At 34.4% G+C, this 20185-nt stretch overlaps 1 protein-coding gene across 5 annotated transcripts in view; it reads left to right on the top strand.

Annotated features, from left to right (window-relative positions):
- WDR60 (WD repeat domain 60) overlaps positions 1 to 19239 on the top strand; it is a 32610-nt gene extending 13371 nt beyond the window's left edge. For 4 of the 5 annotated variants that reach the window (XM_026069238.1, XM_026069235.1, XM_026069237.1 and 1 more), the window contains 17 exons: positions 58 to 135; positions 1323 to 1521; positions 3336 to 3438; positions 6385 to 6514; positions 7045 to 7156; positions 7531 to 7625; positions 7949 to 8078; positions 8982 to 9154; positions 9704 to 9866; positions 12745 to 12855; positions 13715 to 13776; positions 14811 to 14862; positions 16183 to 16243; positions 16498 to 16594; positions 16842 to 16973; positions 17671 to 17894; positions 18778 to 19239. In XM_026069238.1, the coding sequence (XP_025925023.1) occupies positions 58 to 135; positions 1323 to 1521; positions 3336 to 3438; positions 6385 to 6514; positions 7045 to 7156; positions 7531 to 7625; positions 7949 to 8078; positions 8982 to 9154; positions 9704 to 9866; positions 12745 to 12855; positions 13715 to 13776; positions 14811 to 14862; positions 16183 to 16243; positions 16498 to 16594; positions 16842 to 16973; positions 17671 to 17894; positions 18778 to 18949 (2094 nt within the window). In that variant the 3' untranslated portion in view covers positions 18950 to 19239. The remainder of the gene's footprint in view (positions 1 to 57; positions 136 to 1322; positions 1522 to 3335; positions 3439 to 6384; positions 6515 to 7044; positions 7157 to 7530; positions 7626 to 7948; positions 8079 to 8981; positions 9155 to 9703; positions 9867 to 12744; positions 12856 to 13714; positions 13777 to 14810; positions 14863 to 16182; positions 16244 to 16497; positions 16595 to 16841; positions 16974 to 17670; positions 17895 to 18777) is intronic. The other variant, XM_026069239.1, reaches the window with a different exon arrangement.
- Positions 19240 to 20185: the final 946 nt, after the last annotated feature.

The following is a 20185-nucleotide window of genomic DNA, read 5'->3' on the forward strand; positions in this document are numbered from 1 at the left end:
AAAGATTTAATTTTTTATGAGATTATATAATGGCTTCATCTGTTTTACTTTTTTTAGGAAATAAAAGATACACACATCTGTAATGCAGATACAGGGTTTGATAACTTTTCAACAAATTATGAAGATGATTTTGAAGTAAGTATAAGCATAAAATTGTCCTTTTGAAATAATTTCAACTATCTTCACTGAAATAAAAACCACAGAATGTTACATGATTTTTTTATGCTTTTTCGATAAGTGGCCTTAACTTGGCTTTTGTCTACAACAGCTGATAATGTGCAACTAAAATGTTATGTAGAAACTCTCCTGTATACATTTACTTAGACTTCATTGGAAACTAACTTTAGCTGTTCAGTCAAAGTCTTCACAAGATCTTTTTTCTGCATTTCTGGACTTCAATTGCTTAAATACTTTTCTGGAAAAAAAAAGTTGAATTTCTTAAATACAAATGTAGCACATTATCAATTTCAGGAGGAGAAAAGACCTCATTCTTTTCTGTTCCAAAAATATCATAGAAGAAGATACTGATACACAACAAGTCTTTTGAGAATTTGTTTAATTGAACTCTCTTATCTTCTAGCTCTGTTTTATTTACTTTAAAGTTATTTAAGGTAGAAGAGTGTGCTGAATGTGCTTTCATTGCTATCCAAACCAACCACATTGTGATCTTTGTTCAACCAGGGTAGAATTCATCTCTACTTACCTCAGGTGCAGTGTTCACCAGTTGAGCTAGTTGCTGTAGTGTCCCTTGGCACTCAGTGGGGAGAAACAAGCACTTTTAAGGCTTGTTCATATCACTTATATTAGATATTTACTTTAGCATGAGATGAAGTGTCTTAGCTATGCTCCAAAGAATTATCAAAGCATATGCCTAAGCATAGATTTGCAACCAGATAGTTTGGAAGCTAGATAAATTTGGGTCTGCAGTAGAAAGGCTGCTTAAATCCAAACTAGCAGATAAACAACTTTATATGTCTATGACACTTGTATGCTACTGACCATCATTTTCTTTCTTTAAGATATACGTATAAATCCTACTTCAGGATATTTTAAAAAAGATGGATTTTTGGGAGGTAGTGAGAAACAACACTGTGGGATTGTCTTTTCTTGATTAAAATTACCRCAGATTTAAAATATCTTTTCTTCCTTTATATCAAATAATTATTTTTAAAAGCTTTTCAGTGAGGGGGTTTGTAGCCATCTGTACGAGAATTTTATTTTTACGGGGAATTCATTTCATAATGTTGTCTTTAAAACATCTTGAAAAATACAAGATACGTAATTCATGTTTATTACTTACTAAAAGTCTGCTATTTTTAAAGGATTATGAAGATGATTTTGTTGATGATGATGAAGACAAAAGTGGTGAAGAAAGAATTGCAGAAGAAAAACTAAGAGAGATTTCTATTTCCAAAACATCAGAAATTGAAGAAATTCAAAGAGCAATTAATGCAGAAAATGATAGAATTTTTACTTCACTGCCAAAGAAAATCAAAAATGAAAAAAAGGAACCAATCATGGGTATGTGACTAGGCATCAGTCTTTTTTTATTAAATGGATGAGTAACATATACAACTCATGAGTAAACAGGCTACTTTTCTAAAAGTCTGCCTTAAGGCAAAAATCTGGTACTCTGAATGAGTCACTTTAGGTTGTGGGTAAGTACTGTAACTCTCACATAGCTAAAGAATGATTCAGAGGCATTACTAATCATTTAAAATGTGAAGTATGAAAATTTACAGATTAGCATTTAATATTTCTTATTTTGGGTAGGAGGAAGGTGGGGGAGTCTGGGTTTTGAAAGATGGAAGAGTGTTAGAACAGTTTGGGTCTTCCTGTGATATGGCTTGGCATTTTTATATGATTGAAGCCACAGCTCTGGTCAGGAAGGTGAGAAAAGTATAGATACTGTTTAAATTTGTAGTTCTGTGTTACTTTTAAAGTAAAACAACGTTCCTTTTTCCTGAAAAGTGACAATAAAATTGCAGTCATATATTCAGTTGATCTGACTTCTGTGAGTGCCAGATCTACCCATTTAACTGACTACAGCCCTGATTCCCCTTTGCACAATCCACTCGTGAATGACAGTACAGGATCACTGTGCAAAAGAATTCTACACAGCTTTTTACTCTCCACAGTACACTGTACAAAGTACAGCAGAACTAACAGAGTCGTGGAAGAATGGCATAGAGTTTCTGCGAGTCTTTACAGCATCTGTAGAATTTCTAATTGAGTTGTGATTGCAGGGTCTTTGCAATTTAACTTGACTTTCAGTTTTCATGTTGTTCTACTGTACTGAATAGGCTTTATTTGGTTTTTGAAAAGCATTATTATGTAAGTATGTCTCCCAAGTAAGGAAGGAAAAGTTTAAGTGCTTTAGTGTAAGAATCAATATATTGTAATACGGATTTCTTCTTGCAGAAGATTTATGCATTTCTTGTTGTTTTATTTTTCTAATAGATAGAATCAATACCAATCCAATAAACAATATCGATCTAATGAACGATATAGAATTCTAATATAAAAGCAGATTTTTAAATTCTGAATTATAGCATTTATTGCTTTATTGTAAATTACACAACCGTCTCTTTTGACAAAGTTGTTTTTCATTTTAGTCAAAATGGTTATTGACCATTCTGGTAATAATTTTTAGAAGTTCAAAAGCACTTTACAAGTATTATCTAAATAAGGTAATCTTTCTCTGAGGAAGTTGAACATTGTCAGTTCTAACTGGGAGTTAGCTATAAAAATCAATTGGTTACAGCCTAGTCAGGACAGAGTGTAAAATCAAGATGACATCAGGTATTGTAGTCGGTCCACTAACTATTGCTTTTAAAACAACATTTTTCAATGTTTTGCTTATTCATCCAAGGGTATTAGCTTCTCTTCTGTTGATAAGGTTCTCCATTAGCTGTAGTAACCAATTCCTGTGTAGAGGTGTAGCATGCACCACCATCTGTTAGTCTGGGTGAATTTGATCTGATTTAAAATTGCTCATGCAGCAATTTGCTGTATACTGGGACCTGCTAATGGCAGAAAAAAGGGCTGATAGTTTTAAGAAGGAAGAAGCTGGGTCAAAGTCTTCTAAACTAAAAATTGCAGTGGTCACTCATCTTTAATTGACTAATACAGGAGCATAATAAGAGAAAAGGCCTGGCCTATTAGTAAAGTTAAGAACCTTATTGTATTGGTACTGTGCTAGAAGTTATGTAATATGCAAACTAGTAACGTTTAGTAGCTCTGTGGAATGAATCTGTTGCTTTTTATACTTGCTGCTTTACATTTTAATGTGGTATAAAGTGTGAATTATAACACAACATTTTATAATACCACAGAAAGGCAATATCCTCCTGCCAGAAGCTCTTTTTGTGGAATATTCATGGATTTTGAGATGGCAAACCAAAGACAAAGTAGCCAAAGCATGGCTAGTAAGCAAAAGTAAGTGTCTTTTAAATTATCTATACAAAATGGCAACTCACCATGTAAGATACCTTTTCCTAAAATTTGAAATATGTGAAGCTTATAAACTTGCAGCTTTTAAAGTCAAATATTTTGTAACCTAACAGTAATTAGTTCTTAAGTAAATATAACTTACAGGCTTTGCTATATGAGTTTTATAATAAAAATATATCTGTATGTCAGTTTATGTGTATCAGTTTATTACAGAATGAGTTGCCCATATGGTCATGTATCTATATCATTCTTCAATCATTAATTAAATATCAACTTCTAGTAATGCAGAGCAAGCCTTTTAGCTACTCTCAGAGCTCTGCACAACTGTAATTTCTTGAAATAATCAAGACTCTGTATGGTACATACTGTTGCCAAAATAGCATATTCCATTTTGGGAATAGCACCAGTTGGTGTAAAAAACATGTTATTACTGATCTAAAACTGATCTAGATTTGAGACATCTAAGAGAGCTTCATGTTAAAGAATCAAGTCGATGCCTGTTTCTAGTGGAACTTACCAGGAGCTGCAGATTCAGATAATTTATGTGAAGCCCAATATATATCTCCAATTTTCTGTTACATCAATTGGACACACAAAGCAAGAATAGTAAGTTTTACTGATAATACGAGATTACGTTGCTTTGAATGTACATTAGAGGCTAGTCTTCACAAAAGAGAGCTTTTATTGACTAGGCGGTGTAATTCATCTTGCCTAAATTTATATACCTAAATTTTATGTGAGTTCATATCTCTAGACAGTGGAGAGAAATGAGGAACTTCAGGAAGGCATCTCTCTGAAGAACTGGCTTCTAAAATGCTTGCCACTCTCTACTGATTATAGAGGGAGTCTGGAAAAGTAGTTTAGATAAATAACTTTAGAAAACTAAAGTCAGTCAAATGAATCCACCCGTCAGATCTAATTCAAATGCCTTTCATGCAAATGTATATAACCTGTATAGAAAATGAGCTATGCATATAACTTTGTTTATATACTATATGTATAGCCTGTCAAGATAACTAGCATTTTCATAGAAAAAGGAAGAGTTTGGGGGAATTTAAAGTTACAATAATACATTGCTACCAGTAGATAAACYGAAAGCATTCTGTAAATGAATAGTGACACTTTGGAATTTTCAATGAGGCTAATTGGTCTAATTTAAGAATTTGTCTGAATGTCTCAGTAAGATTTGTAGCTAGGAAGCAACTTTCGTGAGTTTGAATTAGATCTCAGCACCCCTTGTCCCCAAGGGCTGTGAAGAGTTGGCGTAGTAGGAAGTAGAAACAGAAATAAAAAATGTGGATAAGAAAATATCATAGATGTCTTTAAGTAACAAAAAGGAGATGTGAAAATTGCCCTCATACATGARGAAAAACACAACCTAAAATGTTGGAGGTGCAATGCCAGCTCATGTTGCTCTAGTCTGTTCCCTTTCCAAAGACTATCTTACTGAGAGGAATTGTAACTAAAATATGCATCTGGAAGACCATTTGGGTATGGAATTACTACAGACCCATAACCATATGTAGGTTGTATTTATAATAAGTGTACATTTAAAAAAAAAAAGAAAGTGGAAGAGAGAGAAAAAGGGAAAAGAAGACAAAAATTTTCCCATTGTCCAGAAATCTGTACTATAGCAACAAAGTGGAATTAACATGTAAAGAGACATCTGTATCTAATTTAAGCAATTAACTCTTAAAATAAAATAATATCTTAACAGTGTTATGACATTAAACTAGGCAGATCATCGTGTAAAATGTGACAAGACTGACTGTTCTGCAGTTATCCACACTTCCATACAAGTGGGGCAGTAGGAATCTCACTCTAGTTGATGATAACAAGTAATATGACGTAAATGTTTTTAGCATGTTGTCAGAGGAAGATGCAACATATGAAGATAGACTTAATCTCTAATTAATAAACTAAATGTAGTTTTATTTGTGAGAAAAGATGAAAATATTAAGAGATGAGGTTGTCAAGAATTAAGAGGAATGAGGTAAGTGTGATCATGGAAGCTATAAAATAAGTAAGGCAGGTAAGTTAATTTTTGTCATTCCAGAAACTGAATTTAGGAAAACAGAAAGATTTGGCAGTTCATAGAACAAAAAGATTCAGGTATCTCACAAAGTGTGTGATGTGATAATCTTTTTCTAAACAAAAGAAAAATATGGGTGGAAAAATACATAGTATACATCTATCCTGAATACTCATTTTCATACAGTTTAGCTTGAGTCCATTAGTCCAGTGACTGATGGTTTTTGGAGGCCTACCTTTTGGGGAAGATGTCAGTGTTCATGTCCCTAGGTCATGAATCAACAATAAATTCATTTCATGTATATACTTAAAATATATTTTAGGATTACTGTTATTTTGATTTGTTGTCCTGTTGTATGTAAAGAGGTACGAGTTAAAGGCAGCTTATTACCATTGGAGGTAGCTTAGGAGGTCATTCAAAACAGATTTGAGTAAGTCTAACAAAAACAAGCTTATATGGTTCATCRTTGTAAAGCATGTGCACCCATAGTTGATGTAACTTACATAATAAAATGGCTTTGGGAGTATTAACCATTATCCTAATTGCAGAAAGAATTTAATGTTCATCTGTTATCTCACAGAACAGCTTTTGAGTAGCTCGGCAAGATGTTCCCAGGCTTCTGAAAATTTGGGCTTGACTGTAATAATAAACCATATAATTTCTCCAGTTTCAAATATGGTCATTATCTCTATCGCATTAAATGAGAACTCAGCAGTGTTACGTATATTTCTACTGATATATATTTATCTATGAATTAACTTTGTTACAGTTTCAGTTCACATGAGTCAACATATTGTTAAATCTGTAGTACTGTGCAATATCAGGTTATTTTTCTTTTAGAATACCATATACTTAGTCTTAACTATTTTTGTATTTCTCTTTTGTAATACTTCTTAAAGAAAACGGAGTTCAGAACTTCTCCAACTAATTGATCTGGACTTCTCAGTTAGTTTTACATTACTGGATTTGCCTCCTGTAAATGAGTACGACATGTATATCAGGAATTTTGGTAAAATGAACACTAAACAGGTGGGTAACTGATTTTTAGTAATATTTATATCTTGGAAGTGCTGATTCTTGTTTTCGAAAATAATTTTCTGTACAAAAGGAAGTTACTAAAGCTAATAGGATGGTAAACTAATGAATATTTTTCATCTCTCATCCTTAATAACCATAAAGCAATAATATAACATCTTTTTGGTCAGACAGGGCATATTCCTCCTTTCCCAGTTAAAAAACAGCTGTCTCTTGTGTTTCTTCCCCATTTTATAATGGACTTTCTGTACGTTTGTGGCTCACTGTCCCAGGAATGCTGGGCTTAGCATTTGCGCACAATGTAAGACTTTCTGTATTTTTGCAGTATGTCTAGCACTCCTGGACAAAATCTAGCTGACTCTGCATGCCCAAAATGRCTGTACTGTCAGTGTCCGTTTCCTTGGGCGTGAATTCACAAACAGAAGAGGTTGAGCTCATCAATCAAGAAATGGATATTTAAGTTCTATTCAATTATGTTCTGTCATTCTTAGCTGTGTTACCCATATGTTATCTTTCTACTTCAGGCTTATGTTCAGTATAATGAGGATAATATTGAGAGAGACATTCAGACTGAGGAAGTTGAGACATTGGAGAAATGGACACAGCATCCAGGAGAAAGTGCCCTTGTATCTGGAGGTGAAGAACATTTTAATCATAGTCATGTCTGGATGTATGCACATAGGCTTTCTCTTTTGAACCCTCCTATTGTCAGGATTTGAAATGGGGCAAGTTGTGCCAATAGCAACCTGCTGCAGACACTCTGAATCCCCTGATCTGATCCCATCTGCTGATGGGTGGGGAAGGAAAAAGTTCTGACCTCCTGGATTGCTGTTTCTCTTGGCGGAAGATAAGGTTCCTCAATAGATCTTGTTTTTCAGTAACATTGTTGCTGCTGAAGAAAAGTTGATTTGTCATCCTCATGGTACTTAAACATTACATTGTTCTTGCAGCTGCTTTAACTGATTCCTTTTTGAAGCTTCAAGTTTGGTTTTGTTTTTGGTTTCTCGTAGGTCCTATAAACAGCCAGGAGATGTCAGTGAATAGTGCTCTAACACCTAAAATTGATACACAAAGATTAGCAAATTTTCTCCGGTCTGCTTGCCAGGTACACTTAGTACTTAATATCCTTGGGGAGTTGTGTGCATAAGTATACAGTGTGGTAGATCACTTACAGTACTTGTTCTGACTAATTTAAATAAATTACTTAAATAATACTCATTATTGGTGAGATTCATCTCTCTGCAAAGGAATGGAACCAGAGCTGTGCAAATTTTACAGCTGTATTAAGCCCTACTTGCAAAGATATAAAATTAGCAAGAGTTGATAAATTTTTTTTAAATTTATCCACGTGCTTTTGCAAGCTACAAATAGCAAAACTGAAAGATAAGATGACCCTTTTATTTCTGTAAATATAATTGTGTTTGAAAGGTGATCGCTGTTTTGCTAGAGGAGGATCGAGTTGCAACACAGCCCAGGTGGAAACTAAGATCTCGACAAACCAGTCTGTCTATTAGTGATAGCTGTTTCCAGTTAAATACTAACCAGCCATTCCTCCATGGTAAGGGAACTTTATTATACACCTTTTAGCATACAGTGTGAACTCTTCTTCCTTATGCAAAGTGCCAGGCTCTTTATTGACTGAATTGCAAACAGCGCATATCAGGATATAAAGATAAWGTAAAACTCACTTCTTTTTGTGCCTCTAATCTTGCTGTAATTCTGTGCAGATTGGTTTCACGCAGGGAACATCAGAGCATAGTTGCCGTGGAGCCAAAAATATAGCCAGTGATCAGCATGACATAGGGATGTCCTGCGTGTATTTTTTTGATCTGTTGTTGAAGGCCCGTCCCAAGGAATATCATTTCATTTAGGCTCTTTTTGCTGGCAGTAGGTCCCAAGTTACAAATAAAGCAAGCTTACTGAACTGGGAGAATATAGCCTGATACATTTGAACTGCAGCTATATCTTCCCCATAAAAACAGTAAAAGTTCAAATGAAAAGAAAATGAAAATTAAAACACCCGTGATTAGGAGTGAGAAGACCTATCACAACATGATAAACGTGCATTTTTTAGCATAAAAACACATGATGAAGCAGAAAAATGCATATGTTGATTCTATAGCCTGGCCTGTGCTCTCTGTTTCCTGTTTGAGACTTAGCTTCATTTTCAGTGTATATACTTACATCAGATCAGACTCTTTGATTGGCTTCCTTATGCCCAGATTTCTGTTAACTTCCTGACTCTGTTCCTTTTTACTTCCTATTTCCTTTCAGTTTTTTGGACTCCTTGTCCAGTCCCTCCTCTTTTCTGGTATAGCATCAAAATCAACCCACTGTTAATGGATATTTTCTTCATAATTACATCTTAGCTTCTTTGATTGTTGCTATAGCAGCTTATTATTCTTTTTCAACTACAGTGAGCTTTCCTTTTTTTCTTTCTTTTTTTGTGTGTGTGATTTAGACCGAAAAATATCCTGCCTGTATGTGTCTCAAGTTCAGAGGCAGATGCTACTTTCTGCTCATGGATTACCTGAGAAGGCAGGTGTTACTTTACTGAACAGAAAGAGCATCATATGTGTCTGGAATATCTGGCAGCCTTCCAATCCTCAGAAAATTTTAATATGTGACTCAGAGGTATGGTTTAATAACATTGTGTAGTTGCCTATTGAATAAATGACTTTATTATGTATATTTTGTTTTCCTGTCTTGCTGCAAGTGGTAGTATATTTTAAAAAACACATTTGCCCGAGTGAGCAAAACCCTACCCTCATCCATATTTTGTTTTAATAGTAGAGCTTTGTGATGGTCATGCTTTCCCCCCCCCCCCCTTTGACTTCATTTCATGACTGGAGAGCAAACAGAAATAAAACAGCTGGATAAAAGGTTGTCAGGACCCATTTCTACCTACAGCTCTTACCATACAGTTGAATCGCCCCTTTCAGCTTTGCAGCAGTAGATATAGTTAACAATTCTTTTGGAAAGAGAGGGCATACTGGAAGTTTTCTATCCTACTTCCATTTTGCATAAGTTGTCCTTCTGTAGCCAAATTCTGTAATCCAGCTTTTCTGGATTTGTATGATTAGGAAGAGCGAACATGTTTCAAGTTATCAAATTTTTATCAAAAGTTATTATTATCGGTCTATTTCTTAATTTTAATGGTGTAAATTTTTCCTGGCTTAACAGGTGCTAAGTTGTTGCATTAGTCCCAGTAAAACACCGTTAGTGTTCGCCGGGACAACAGATGGTTCATTGTTGGTGTGGGATCTTCGGGAAGACTCAAGAATGCACCCTCATATGACGTTCAGTGGAACCGACTGGGTATTTAGAGTTCCAACATTTTCCACTGGTTAGTACCTGCGCATTTTAATTTGTTGTTTCACAGACAATAAGACTGACCACTGCAAATTCAACAGTCTAGTTTAGCCACATCAGAGATTATATTTAGTGTAGTAGAAGTTACCTATCAGTAATGACTGTAAAGGAGTGTAAGCCAGTGTAAAATATACACCAGGCAATGAGAATAGAGGTGGATCAGATGCAGACTCTAAGGAGCATTTTAATACTAAAATGGACTATTCAGCCACAACCTCATCTGCAGTCATTAGTGTAATCAATTTACATCGTGTTATCTGCCTGAATATAATTTGCATTTCTGTTTAATCTACATCTAAGCCCAGTTATTAAGATGGAGGGATTTTAAAAAATTGAAGTAATTTAAGACCATAAAACTCATAGTTTTTCAAAAGTCATTCAGAGGCTGCATTCAGTTTGCAAATTACGCCACCTAAATCTAGGTTTCTCTGTGTAACTATATGCATGTGAGATACATATGTAAGTGCATACAGATATAAGCTCTGTTAGAATCAGTGGAGTGCAGCTCTATGGGATCTAGGGAGCTATTCAGCTCAACTTAATGTATCTGTAAATGATTAGCTGAATTGAATGTATTGATTAGATTTAGTTCACTGTAAAGATCTTAGAAAACTAGCTCATATAGAGGTGCCAATTTGTGTCTTAATCTTCATGTTGAATGTCATCCTTACACATTTCTGAAAATCCAGCCTATGTAATTTTATCACTTCTGGATTCTATCCAGATACTCTAAAATTTGAGTCAGAATCATGCTCATTTATTGCTCATTAATCTATCAATTATTATAGCAATGTAAAAATCTTAGGAATTTCTCATATTTTTATTACATCTACAAGTGTCTTTTTATGATGTTGTCAGCACAGGGTATACGAATAGTTCTGGGGATCACATAATTGCAAGCAAGTAGCATATAAGCTAATAATAGTACATCAGTCTAACAATTAAGGTTGAATATGAAGGCCAAGTGTCAGAGGTGGTCTGGATAACACAGTAAGCTGAATTCTGACTTTCATAGGTTTACTTTTAGTCTTTTGTTGAAGGAACTCTGAAGCTCTGTCTGAGCTTCAGGGCCTAAGAGCTGTCTGGTTCAGTATCTCTAGAAATGCCTCAGTTGGCTGTTGGAAGCAAGATCTGGACATATGCTTTCATCTAGCTTGCCACATGAGCAAGACCTCTAGCGTTCGGACCACTTGGGAGTCCCAACATGTTCTTTCCAGGTTACTAATGGTAGAGGAATAGAGCAACAAAAATAACGTGGTAGTCATTCCATAGTATTCCCTAGTTTAGAGATGGCTTAAGTTAGTGTTGCATACATATTGGGAGCCAGAAGAAAGTTTACTTTTCAAAAGTGCTTTTGGGTGACCTACTTTCATCTTTTTATGTTTTCTTGATATTGTGTTTCTTCCTTTTTTCTATACTTCTGATCCGTTAGTATATGAACAAAATAATGCAGACTTTTATAAACTTCCTTGTAATCTGTAGGCGACAAATTCAGAAGTTACAGAAGTTCATCTAGGGCGTATAAATGACATACTAGAACATCCAATCCAAATTATTTGATTCTGCAGTTGAATTGGTGCATCAGAGCCTTACAATTTTATGAATCTGATGGAAGTCGATGGGTCTTTTTGTCTATTACCAAGGTTTGGCCATGCAAATTTATCTAGATGAGTGAGTCATTAATCTTAGAGTAGTTTTAAAGGTATATAGTTGTACGTTAAGAGATCAGGAATGAGGTGCATATTCCATCAGTTTGACCCTTGATTTATCTCAATCTCAGGTGTAAATTGGTGCAATTTTGACTGGCACTGTGTTGCACCCTAGAGTGAAAAATAACCCATAGCAATTGTTCATTTGTAACTTTATTACTGCAAAATGAGTCCTCCTTTATTTTTCCTTCTTTTGTGCAAGAGCTACAACTTGATGTATACTGAGATATTATTCTTAAAAAAATACACACATACACACGCACACACGCACACACACACCCATCTCTTGTTCATAAACATATCTAATTGCAGTAGGCATGAAATATATATTAGGTGTAAAGTATATATTGAAGTAGGCATAAAATATATTTTAGTTGGTTGTTGATATAATTTTTTTTCCTTTTTAGTAGATTTAAGACTTTTGGTCTTATGTTGACAGTGTGCCAGTAGTCAAATGCATAGTATGCCGACAGTCAAATGCACGTATATGGTTTCATCTAATTGCTTACATAAGCAAACAGATTTTCATGGTGCATTCTTAGGTAGCCTTATGGCTTTAGTCTTAAATGAGGCTRAGTTCAATGTACAGAGCAAGTCTAGAAATTAAGAGGATCTGACATATTGAAATTGCTGTAAATACACATTTATTCTAAAAGCTTATTAAAGGATAAATACAGATTTTCTTGTGGTGAGCTCTTTGTTTAAGGGTAGTTACTTTCTACTAAATCATGCTTTGGAAGTATCATATTCTTTCGATTTTGTCTTCCCTATTTAGCAAACATTTATTTATTGTTGCTTATGGAGCTTGAAATTAACATAGTTCTCTTTATGGAAACCCTGAAACGGGAGATTTTAATGAAATGTCTCATTCCATCACATGAATGATGCAGCAGCAATTTGAAAAATGAAAAGTAAAAACAAATGGTGAACCACTGATTTACCTAGCAGGTTTTTTGTTCATTTAGGAAACGTTTCACACTATTGTATTTGAGACTTTTGCAAAGTAACTCTTTATGAAGTTCATTATTTGTCATTCTTTCTTTGTAATCATCATACTCCTATAAGCCAAAAATTGATTAGAGTTTTGTTGTTGTTTTTGTTGAAAATAATATGGTGCTTACCTTTAATTATTGTTAATTACAGATGGTATTCTAAACTTGGTAAACCACACCTCTTCTATACTAGCAGTGGAACCTGTCTTAACGTCTCTCTACACTGAGAATTATGAACTCTCAAGACTCTCTTATCAGGAGGGTATGTAAACTGCTCTTTAAAGGATCAATAAATCTGATGCTTTCTTTAGGTATTTAGTGAAGAAATATATCCTAGCCAGATTCAATTCATAACTGCATTCTGCCTTTTAAGTTCTCTGTTGTATCGATTGCATGCAACATCCATGTTGATTTTTCTGGTTTCATTTTTATGTAATGTTCCTTCAKTGTGGTTTTACCACAAATGTGGGTTCATGCTTGTTATAATCTCTGTTTTTAATATCATGTTTTGTTCATCCATGCTAAAACAAGTTATCACCCAAAAACTCCTTTTGGAGGTGGTCTTAGTGTGTCTATAATATCCCCCAAAACCCTATCTAAATCAGTGGAGCAAGCTGTTTATATCTGATAGCATGAAAAATATGCGACTGTACTTGGCAGTTCTTCCCATGTGCTTTGCTTAAATTTTCTTATGACCAACCTTTGCAAAGAAACTTTAATCCTCCTGCCTCAAAATTCTCAGGCAGCGTGCTGTATTAATCCCATTACAGATTTTCACTTTAAAAGCCATAGTAGTCCAAAGAAATGTGCTGCAGAGTGCAGGTTTTACAAGTTTTAATCTCGTTGCACTTTATGTTCTGTTCCCAAATACATGCAGAATCCAAATATTTTAAAAGATGCAGAAAGAGATCATTTGCCTCTTTGGTAGGATAAGCAGAACATACTAGTTTCATGCCTTTTTCTTCATGGGCAGAATTAGGCGCTTTCCCTTTTTATGCCGCTGAGGGGAACACAAAACTTTCAGAGAATGTATTAGTCTGGGAAAGGTTTAAAGGTTTAAAAGGGTATCTTTTAAGATGAAGGTAGCATATAAATATAAATTGTTACTTTTCTTCCCATAGAAATGTCAGGCTGTCCATTCCAGATAGCGTCAATGGATGAAAATGGAATCCTCAATATGTGGGTGAGTAATATATGTATGAAAAAGGAGAGAGTATCACATGTTGTAATAATAATATACTTCTTCAAATATAGCAACACACATTTGGGGTTTCTTATGAGAATTGCCTCCCTGAAAAGTACAGCAACACTACTGGAATTCTCGTCAAAATCTTTGACGTGCCTCCCTAATGCCAGGATGTTAAACTATTAAACAAGTACGTGAATTCATGAAGACGTGATCAGCAGTTCTGCTTCATAGGAATATGTTCACACATTTCTAGTAATTGGATAATGAACTTTGATCCTCTTCCACCCACCTACTTTATTTTATTTGAATCACAGTGGTATCAGAGACTGTAGTGAATGTATGTGGGAAGTCACATTCATAATTTATATCAAATAAATGTTCAAGAGGCAAAACGTGGAAATCTATGGACAAAATTACCCTTCCTAAAATACGATAGGTGGATAAGTCTCAGGTCTATTGCTCTTTTTGCTCTCACTGAAGTGTCTTCTTTGTACCTGATGTTTTCAGTCTCTCTCTCATATAGCTTTGTCCCAGGTATCTCTGGGGCAAACCTTTGCATTTGCAACATTTGCATTTGAGCTGATCTTGTTTGAGGAACTGAATGGCTCAGTGGACAAAATGTTTCCCTTCTACATGGATAGTAAAGTTCCTTAAAGCTCTAAGTAACTTCAGTAGCAACAGATTCAGGTCTAATGATTTGCCCCTTCCACTTCTTGAAAGGGTAGTGAAAAGCACAGGATTTTTTTTTTCTTACATAGGTGCCAATTAGTGATTAAGTATAGGAAGTGATTTCCCCTTTTCTGCCTTATAACACTTGCAGGAGGGGATATCCAGCAGACATTTGAAGCTATTTTAGCATTGCATGGGATTGAGAGGGATGGAGAATCTGCCTGTAATCACTGTAATGTTAGACTTAGTTATCTAAACATTTCTTTAGAGTTATTTCATACATTCTTACAACTAGTTAAAAAAAAATTACAGGCTGGTGAATATTTATTGTTTATTAATGTTGAATATTGACTTTTCAGGTAGTTGTTGAATTACAAAAAGTTGATTTAGCTGGTTCACAGACTGATTTAGGTAAGTAATGTGCATTGGAGAGAATTAAGTGCATGGGTTTTGTGATTGTGAAGTTACTCGGAAAGAAGGGTCACTGATGACAACAAGTAGTTCAGATGAAGGCAAAATTATTGAGCTAAAGATTAATTCTGAATAGGACATATGTCTGATATTTTGGGTTATAGGTTAGGCATCATGAGTCTAGTCTTCACTACTATCTGAATCTCATCTGCTAATCTCATATTGGCATTTGCCACCACAGACAGCCATATTTCTTAGAATGTTAAAGCAGTTTTCTGTGTCCCTCTGATAGCTCTTTTTCAAGGATTATGAGTTTTTATGTCCTTCTGAGTCCTCCTGTTTTTTCTTTAAGCAGAGGTTTTATAATGCTTTTATTGTTGCCTACATCTCCATTTTGATAATTATCATGACAGTTCTCTTTTTGGGAAAGTACTTAATTTGGTCTGAGGCGAATTATCCCACAAAAACCTAAAGAGCAAAGTCCATTCATTTTGAGTTATCTGAATAAAGAAAAGTCTATTTTTTGTTCTTTGAACAGATTTGGACTGACATACTTAGTTACCTGGAAAAGGCAGTGATTAAAATGCCGACACCTTTTAAAATACATATAAAAACAATAAAGTGGTGCTTTGTATTGTATACTAAAAGTTTTGATCAGTTTTGTCATTGATAAGCTCTTATGCATTGTGTGGCTACATTAAGTTGCTACAATTGGGTATTTATTTCTGTGGAGAGGTACATTTCAAAATGGTGTGTTGAACATGACTGTACTGTTGCCAGCGTTCATCTTTTCCTCTTCAGAAAATTCTTGGGTTTTAAGAATTTGAATTATTTGTGCTATTATTTACTAACAAGTAATGTGAAGCAACTTTATGGAAGCATTATTACAGTTTCTCATTACTATAACTTACTGCTGAGGATCCAACTGACATCAATGTGCATTTTCACCATTGATCAAGTTGGGTTTTGTAGAATAATATTGCATGATGCTATATGCATATTATAAAAAAAAAAAATTATTGAGTTTGTATTTTATAAGCTTTGCTTTTAAACAGAAAACGTTTCCCTGTCTCTGTGCTCTTTCTTAGATGTCTGTTAAAGATCACAAGTCTTCAGATTTGAATTCTGAAGTAAACTGTTCTAAATGATGCAAGATTTTTACATATCATAAACTATATCTATAAGAAACAATTTAATTATGAAGTTTCCTTTTTTCTTAGCTTAGGTTTTAATTTTATGATAGTATTTTTTTAGTAAAAAGTGCTTAAATCAGCTGCAGTTAAGTCTTTTTTTGTTTAAAATTATTTTATGTAATTTTAGGTTTAATTCCTGGAGGGAAAGTGAAGTTAGTACATAGTTCTACTATAGAATTGAATAGCAGGTAAGAAAACTGTGGCTTTTAGATTTTACATGTGTATCTCACAAAGCTAATTTTTCCTATACCTTGTTAAATTACTGTTATGTGAAATATATTTAACAGTATGTTCATTAGTTTTTATTTTTTTAATGCACACTTTTCCCAGAGATGTTCATAGATATTTTAGAACAACAAGAGCTTCTATAATGTACTTGCATGGCTTTAGGAGGCAAGTTCCTCTATATTTATATCATCTTTTACCTTTATATTTTCCCCAGCCTTTTCCCAAAGGATATGTGCCTGAGAATGCCACAAACACTGACAATGAAGTTTCTCTCTTCTAATCCTAATCATTTCATTGTTGGAACAAACATTGTGAGTAATATTCAAAAATTCATTTCACTGTTATTTTTTTGGTTTTGAAGGCTGCCACATTTACTTGAAATTTTATCAGTACAGTGTATATAAAATTTATAACTTGAGGCTATTATTAAAATTTAGTCACATTTGCTTGCTATTAAGGATCTTTCAAGGCAGCAGCTCTGTGAATTGTTTAACTTCTTATTGAAATACTAATAATGCAAAATGGTTTCTTTTGTTATTTTCCTTATATTATCCATAGGGCCTGGTTGGCCATGGTACAAGACACGATTTAAAAGTTCCTCCAAAGCTATTTAGACCCCAGCAGAGTGGACTAAGATCAATAAGTATCAATGCAATTGATTTCTCCCCTTTTGGAAAGCCACTRTTTCTGGTATGAAAGCATTTTAATTTAATGAGAGTTTTGTTTTTTTAATTACTTAGTGAGAAAAGATTTCCAGTTTGCCATATTTAACTGGATGTGATAGGTGCTTTATTTTACTAATTCAGATCTGTCATGAAGGGTGACAAATACTCTGTCCTGGTGTTTGAACTTTGCTTTGAAAGAAGGAGCATCTGGCTCACAGAAATAAATGGCAACCTCACTTTAGCCATTAGCTTTAAAACTTATTCTTTGCTTTTACTGAAATTCAGCACAGCTAGCAGGTTTTTTGCTGTAAATGTAACCTCATCTGCTTCTCACTSCTGTCATGTATGCCTTAATAACATAGTCATTTTGGAGGCAAGATGTTTCCATTGCTGTGAAAGAATGATCTGTGGAGTAGCTGGGGGCCCTCCGTGCCCTGCTTCCTCTTCACGTCATTGCTTCGCAGTAGCCCGCTGAYGGCCTCTTGGGCTATGCCTGGCTGCCAGGGGACCCATCCTGCCGGTGGTCAGGCGTGTTCGAATCTGGCCAAGCACATTTCRGATTAGAACTGGATAGAGTGAAATATGATAGACATTTGCCACTTGAGTCATGTGATTCATTTTATTTACCTGCCTGATGTTTTCAAGAATAGAATTGTACTTTTTGTCCTGCTTAGTTTGTTTCTTTCCCATTTTATTTTTTTTTATTTTTGACTGTGCTATAGGTTGGCTGTTCTGATGGAAGTATTAGATTGCACCAGATGACCTCAGAGTCTCCCCTCATGCAGTGGAACGACAGCACAAATGGCCAGCCAGTTATTGCCCTGCAGTGGGCTTTAACAAGACCTGCTGTGTTTTTTGTCCTGGATGCATCATCTAATATTTATATTTGGGACCTTCTGGAAAATGATTTGTTGCCTGTGGCAAAGCAGGCTATTCCATCAGATAAGTAAGTACATTACACTTATTCTTTTTTTTTCTTCAATAAATATTGATATTATTATCTGTCTTTTTATTAGAGTTCGTGGGGGCTTGCTTAACTTCAAACTTTCATTAGAATTGCTTTTCTAAGCATGTGTTTTTGGGGTTTTTTTTTGTTTTCTTTTAAACTGCTTTTGCTGTGGAAAGAGACCTTATAGCAAGTGAAATATTTTTTTACACTTTTTACATATTATTTTATACAGTCTGAAAAAGGAAAAATAATGCTAGTATAAGTTAAAATCAGATGTAGTGTTATTAGTGGGACAGATGACTGAACATGGAGCAGTTGCTGTTTGTATGTGGAGAAAAGCTTTGTTCCCACTAAAGTCACTGAACTGCTTAAGTTCAAAGGTAGCTTTGTTGAGCCAGGATCAATATTTAAAGCAGTCAAGAAATGAAGATTTGGAGAATATTTCAAAATGCCTATTTATAATACGTTTACCAATATAAAGCAATATATTGTGTTTATTGTCACAAAGAAAACGAGGATGGTTTTGATTAGCTTGTATTCACCAAGAGTAGTGTCAGGGTAGTCTCACAGTACAGGTTCATCTTTACAAGCTTGAAATAATTTTAAAGTAATGATTAGAAATTGATTATGGAATCAGTGAAACAGTGGAAGAATTTTCTGTTCAAGTGTACTTGCATTAAGTAGTTGCGACTGGTGATCTCCTGAAAAGCTAACTAACATGCTAGGACTTGAAATAGGGACGAATATGACAGTATGAAAAYAAGCAGAAAAAAGCTTAATTTTTTAGTTAAATATAAGTGATCTGCTAAATACACATTTGAAAAAAACAATTTCCATTCATTTTCTCTTGATTGAAAAACTAACCCTCTTTTGATTTCAGTGTTGTAACTATGGCTATAGTGGGAGAACCAGAAAAAACAGACGGTCTGTTAGGAATTGCACTGGCCAAAGAATCTGGACTGATAGACATTCAATATGTAAAGAAGAAGTGGGCATTGCCTCAGCCTGGGGAATCTGAAAAACTACATCTGCTTCTATTGCAGTCCTTCTAGAAACAGGACACATGTCTGAGTGTACAGATTATTGCAAAATATTTAGGTGATTTTGACTGTAATTAAAAGATTGGTAATATAATTTTGAATTTGTATATAATTTGCATATATTTTAAAGAGTATCAGTACAGTATTTCAGCTGAAAAGATATATTTTTGATGATTAAAATGACAGAACCAAATTTAGCAATATTGTGCTCGAAAAGAAGATGAACTGTGCTTCATTACTGAAAGGATTCTAGATGTGTATATTTAAGAAAAAATACTGAAAATATATTCCTATAAATTTCAGTGTTGTTTCTCATTATTCCACTTCGAAGGAAATCACAGCAGGTCCTTTGTCTGGTCAGCATAAACTTGTGCCTCTGTAATAGCAACCTGAGTGTATTGAGACTTTTATCTTTGGGCCTTTTACACACTAATCCTTGGGTGAAACTTTCTTATATCTGCCTAAATCATTATGTAGACATACCAGAGTACAAATTTACATTGCATGGTACATTACCTCTGATTTTTGACCCTGAAACCTTGCAAAAGGAATACCTAAATAGCTTGAGTTCTCCTGAGACATACACTATTTGGATCAAAAAATGTAAACAACATGCAAGTAACATTTACTGAAAATCTAAATCCTTTGGATGTTTGTAGTGTTAAGGTTTTCTGATGTAAAAACAAAATACTGACCTATTTATTGCTGTAAATCATTTCCACTATTCTTGTAGTGAAGAAGAGGATAGTTGTCTTTATTATTCTAATTTCTGTATAGTATTGGTAAGGTTTTGGGACAAGTCCAAGCACAGAAAATGTCTTTAATTTTTCCAGCCTAACAATTTCTGATTTAAAGATAATGAAGAAAACCATGATTAAATAGAGCATGGACTCACAAAATAAGGACAATTGGAAGACACTGTGTTCAGAATTCAGTGGATATATATTTAAGATGTGTACGGTCTCCTTATTAAGTAGATTGAAATAATTTGTAAGTTCTAATTAATTTATTGCAAAGTGTTTTCTAAGGATGTAAGTTGTTACTTTAATTGAGCAAACTCAAAGTGGCCACATGATGGTGCCAAGTCACAGCAGTAAAAAATGAGTGCCTTACATAAACAGCATACACTATTTTGAGGGCAAATTTGTTGTAGTCAATTACACATTTGCCTTTTCTCAAAAGCAGCAGCTGCAGTCCAGCCAGCCTGGTAAAGTATTGGTGTGAYGTTTATTTTAGTGATGTATATTT

This window comes from Apteryx rowi, unplaced genomic scaffold, assembly GCF_003343035.1.
Source record: "Apteryx rowi isolate R43461 unplaced genomic scaffold, aptRow1 scaffold_29, whole genome shotgun sequence".
Classification (NCBI taxonomy): Eukaryota; Metazoa; Chordata; class Aves; order Apterygiformes; family Apterygidae; genus Apteryx; species Apteryx rowi.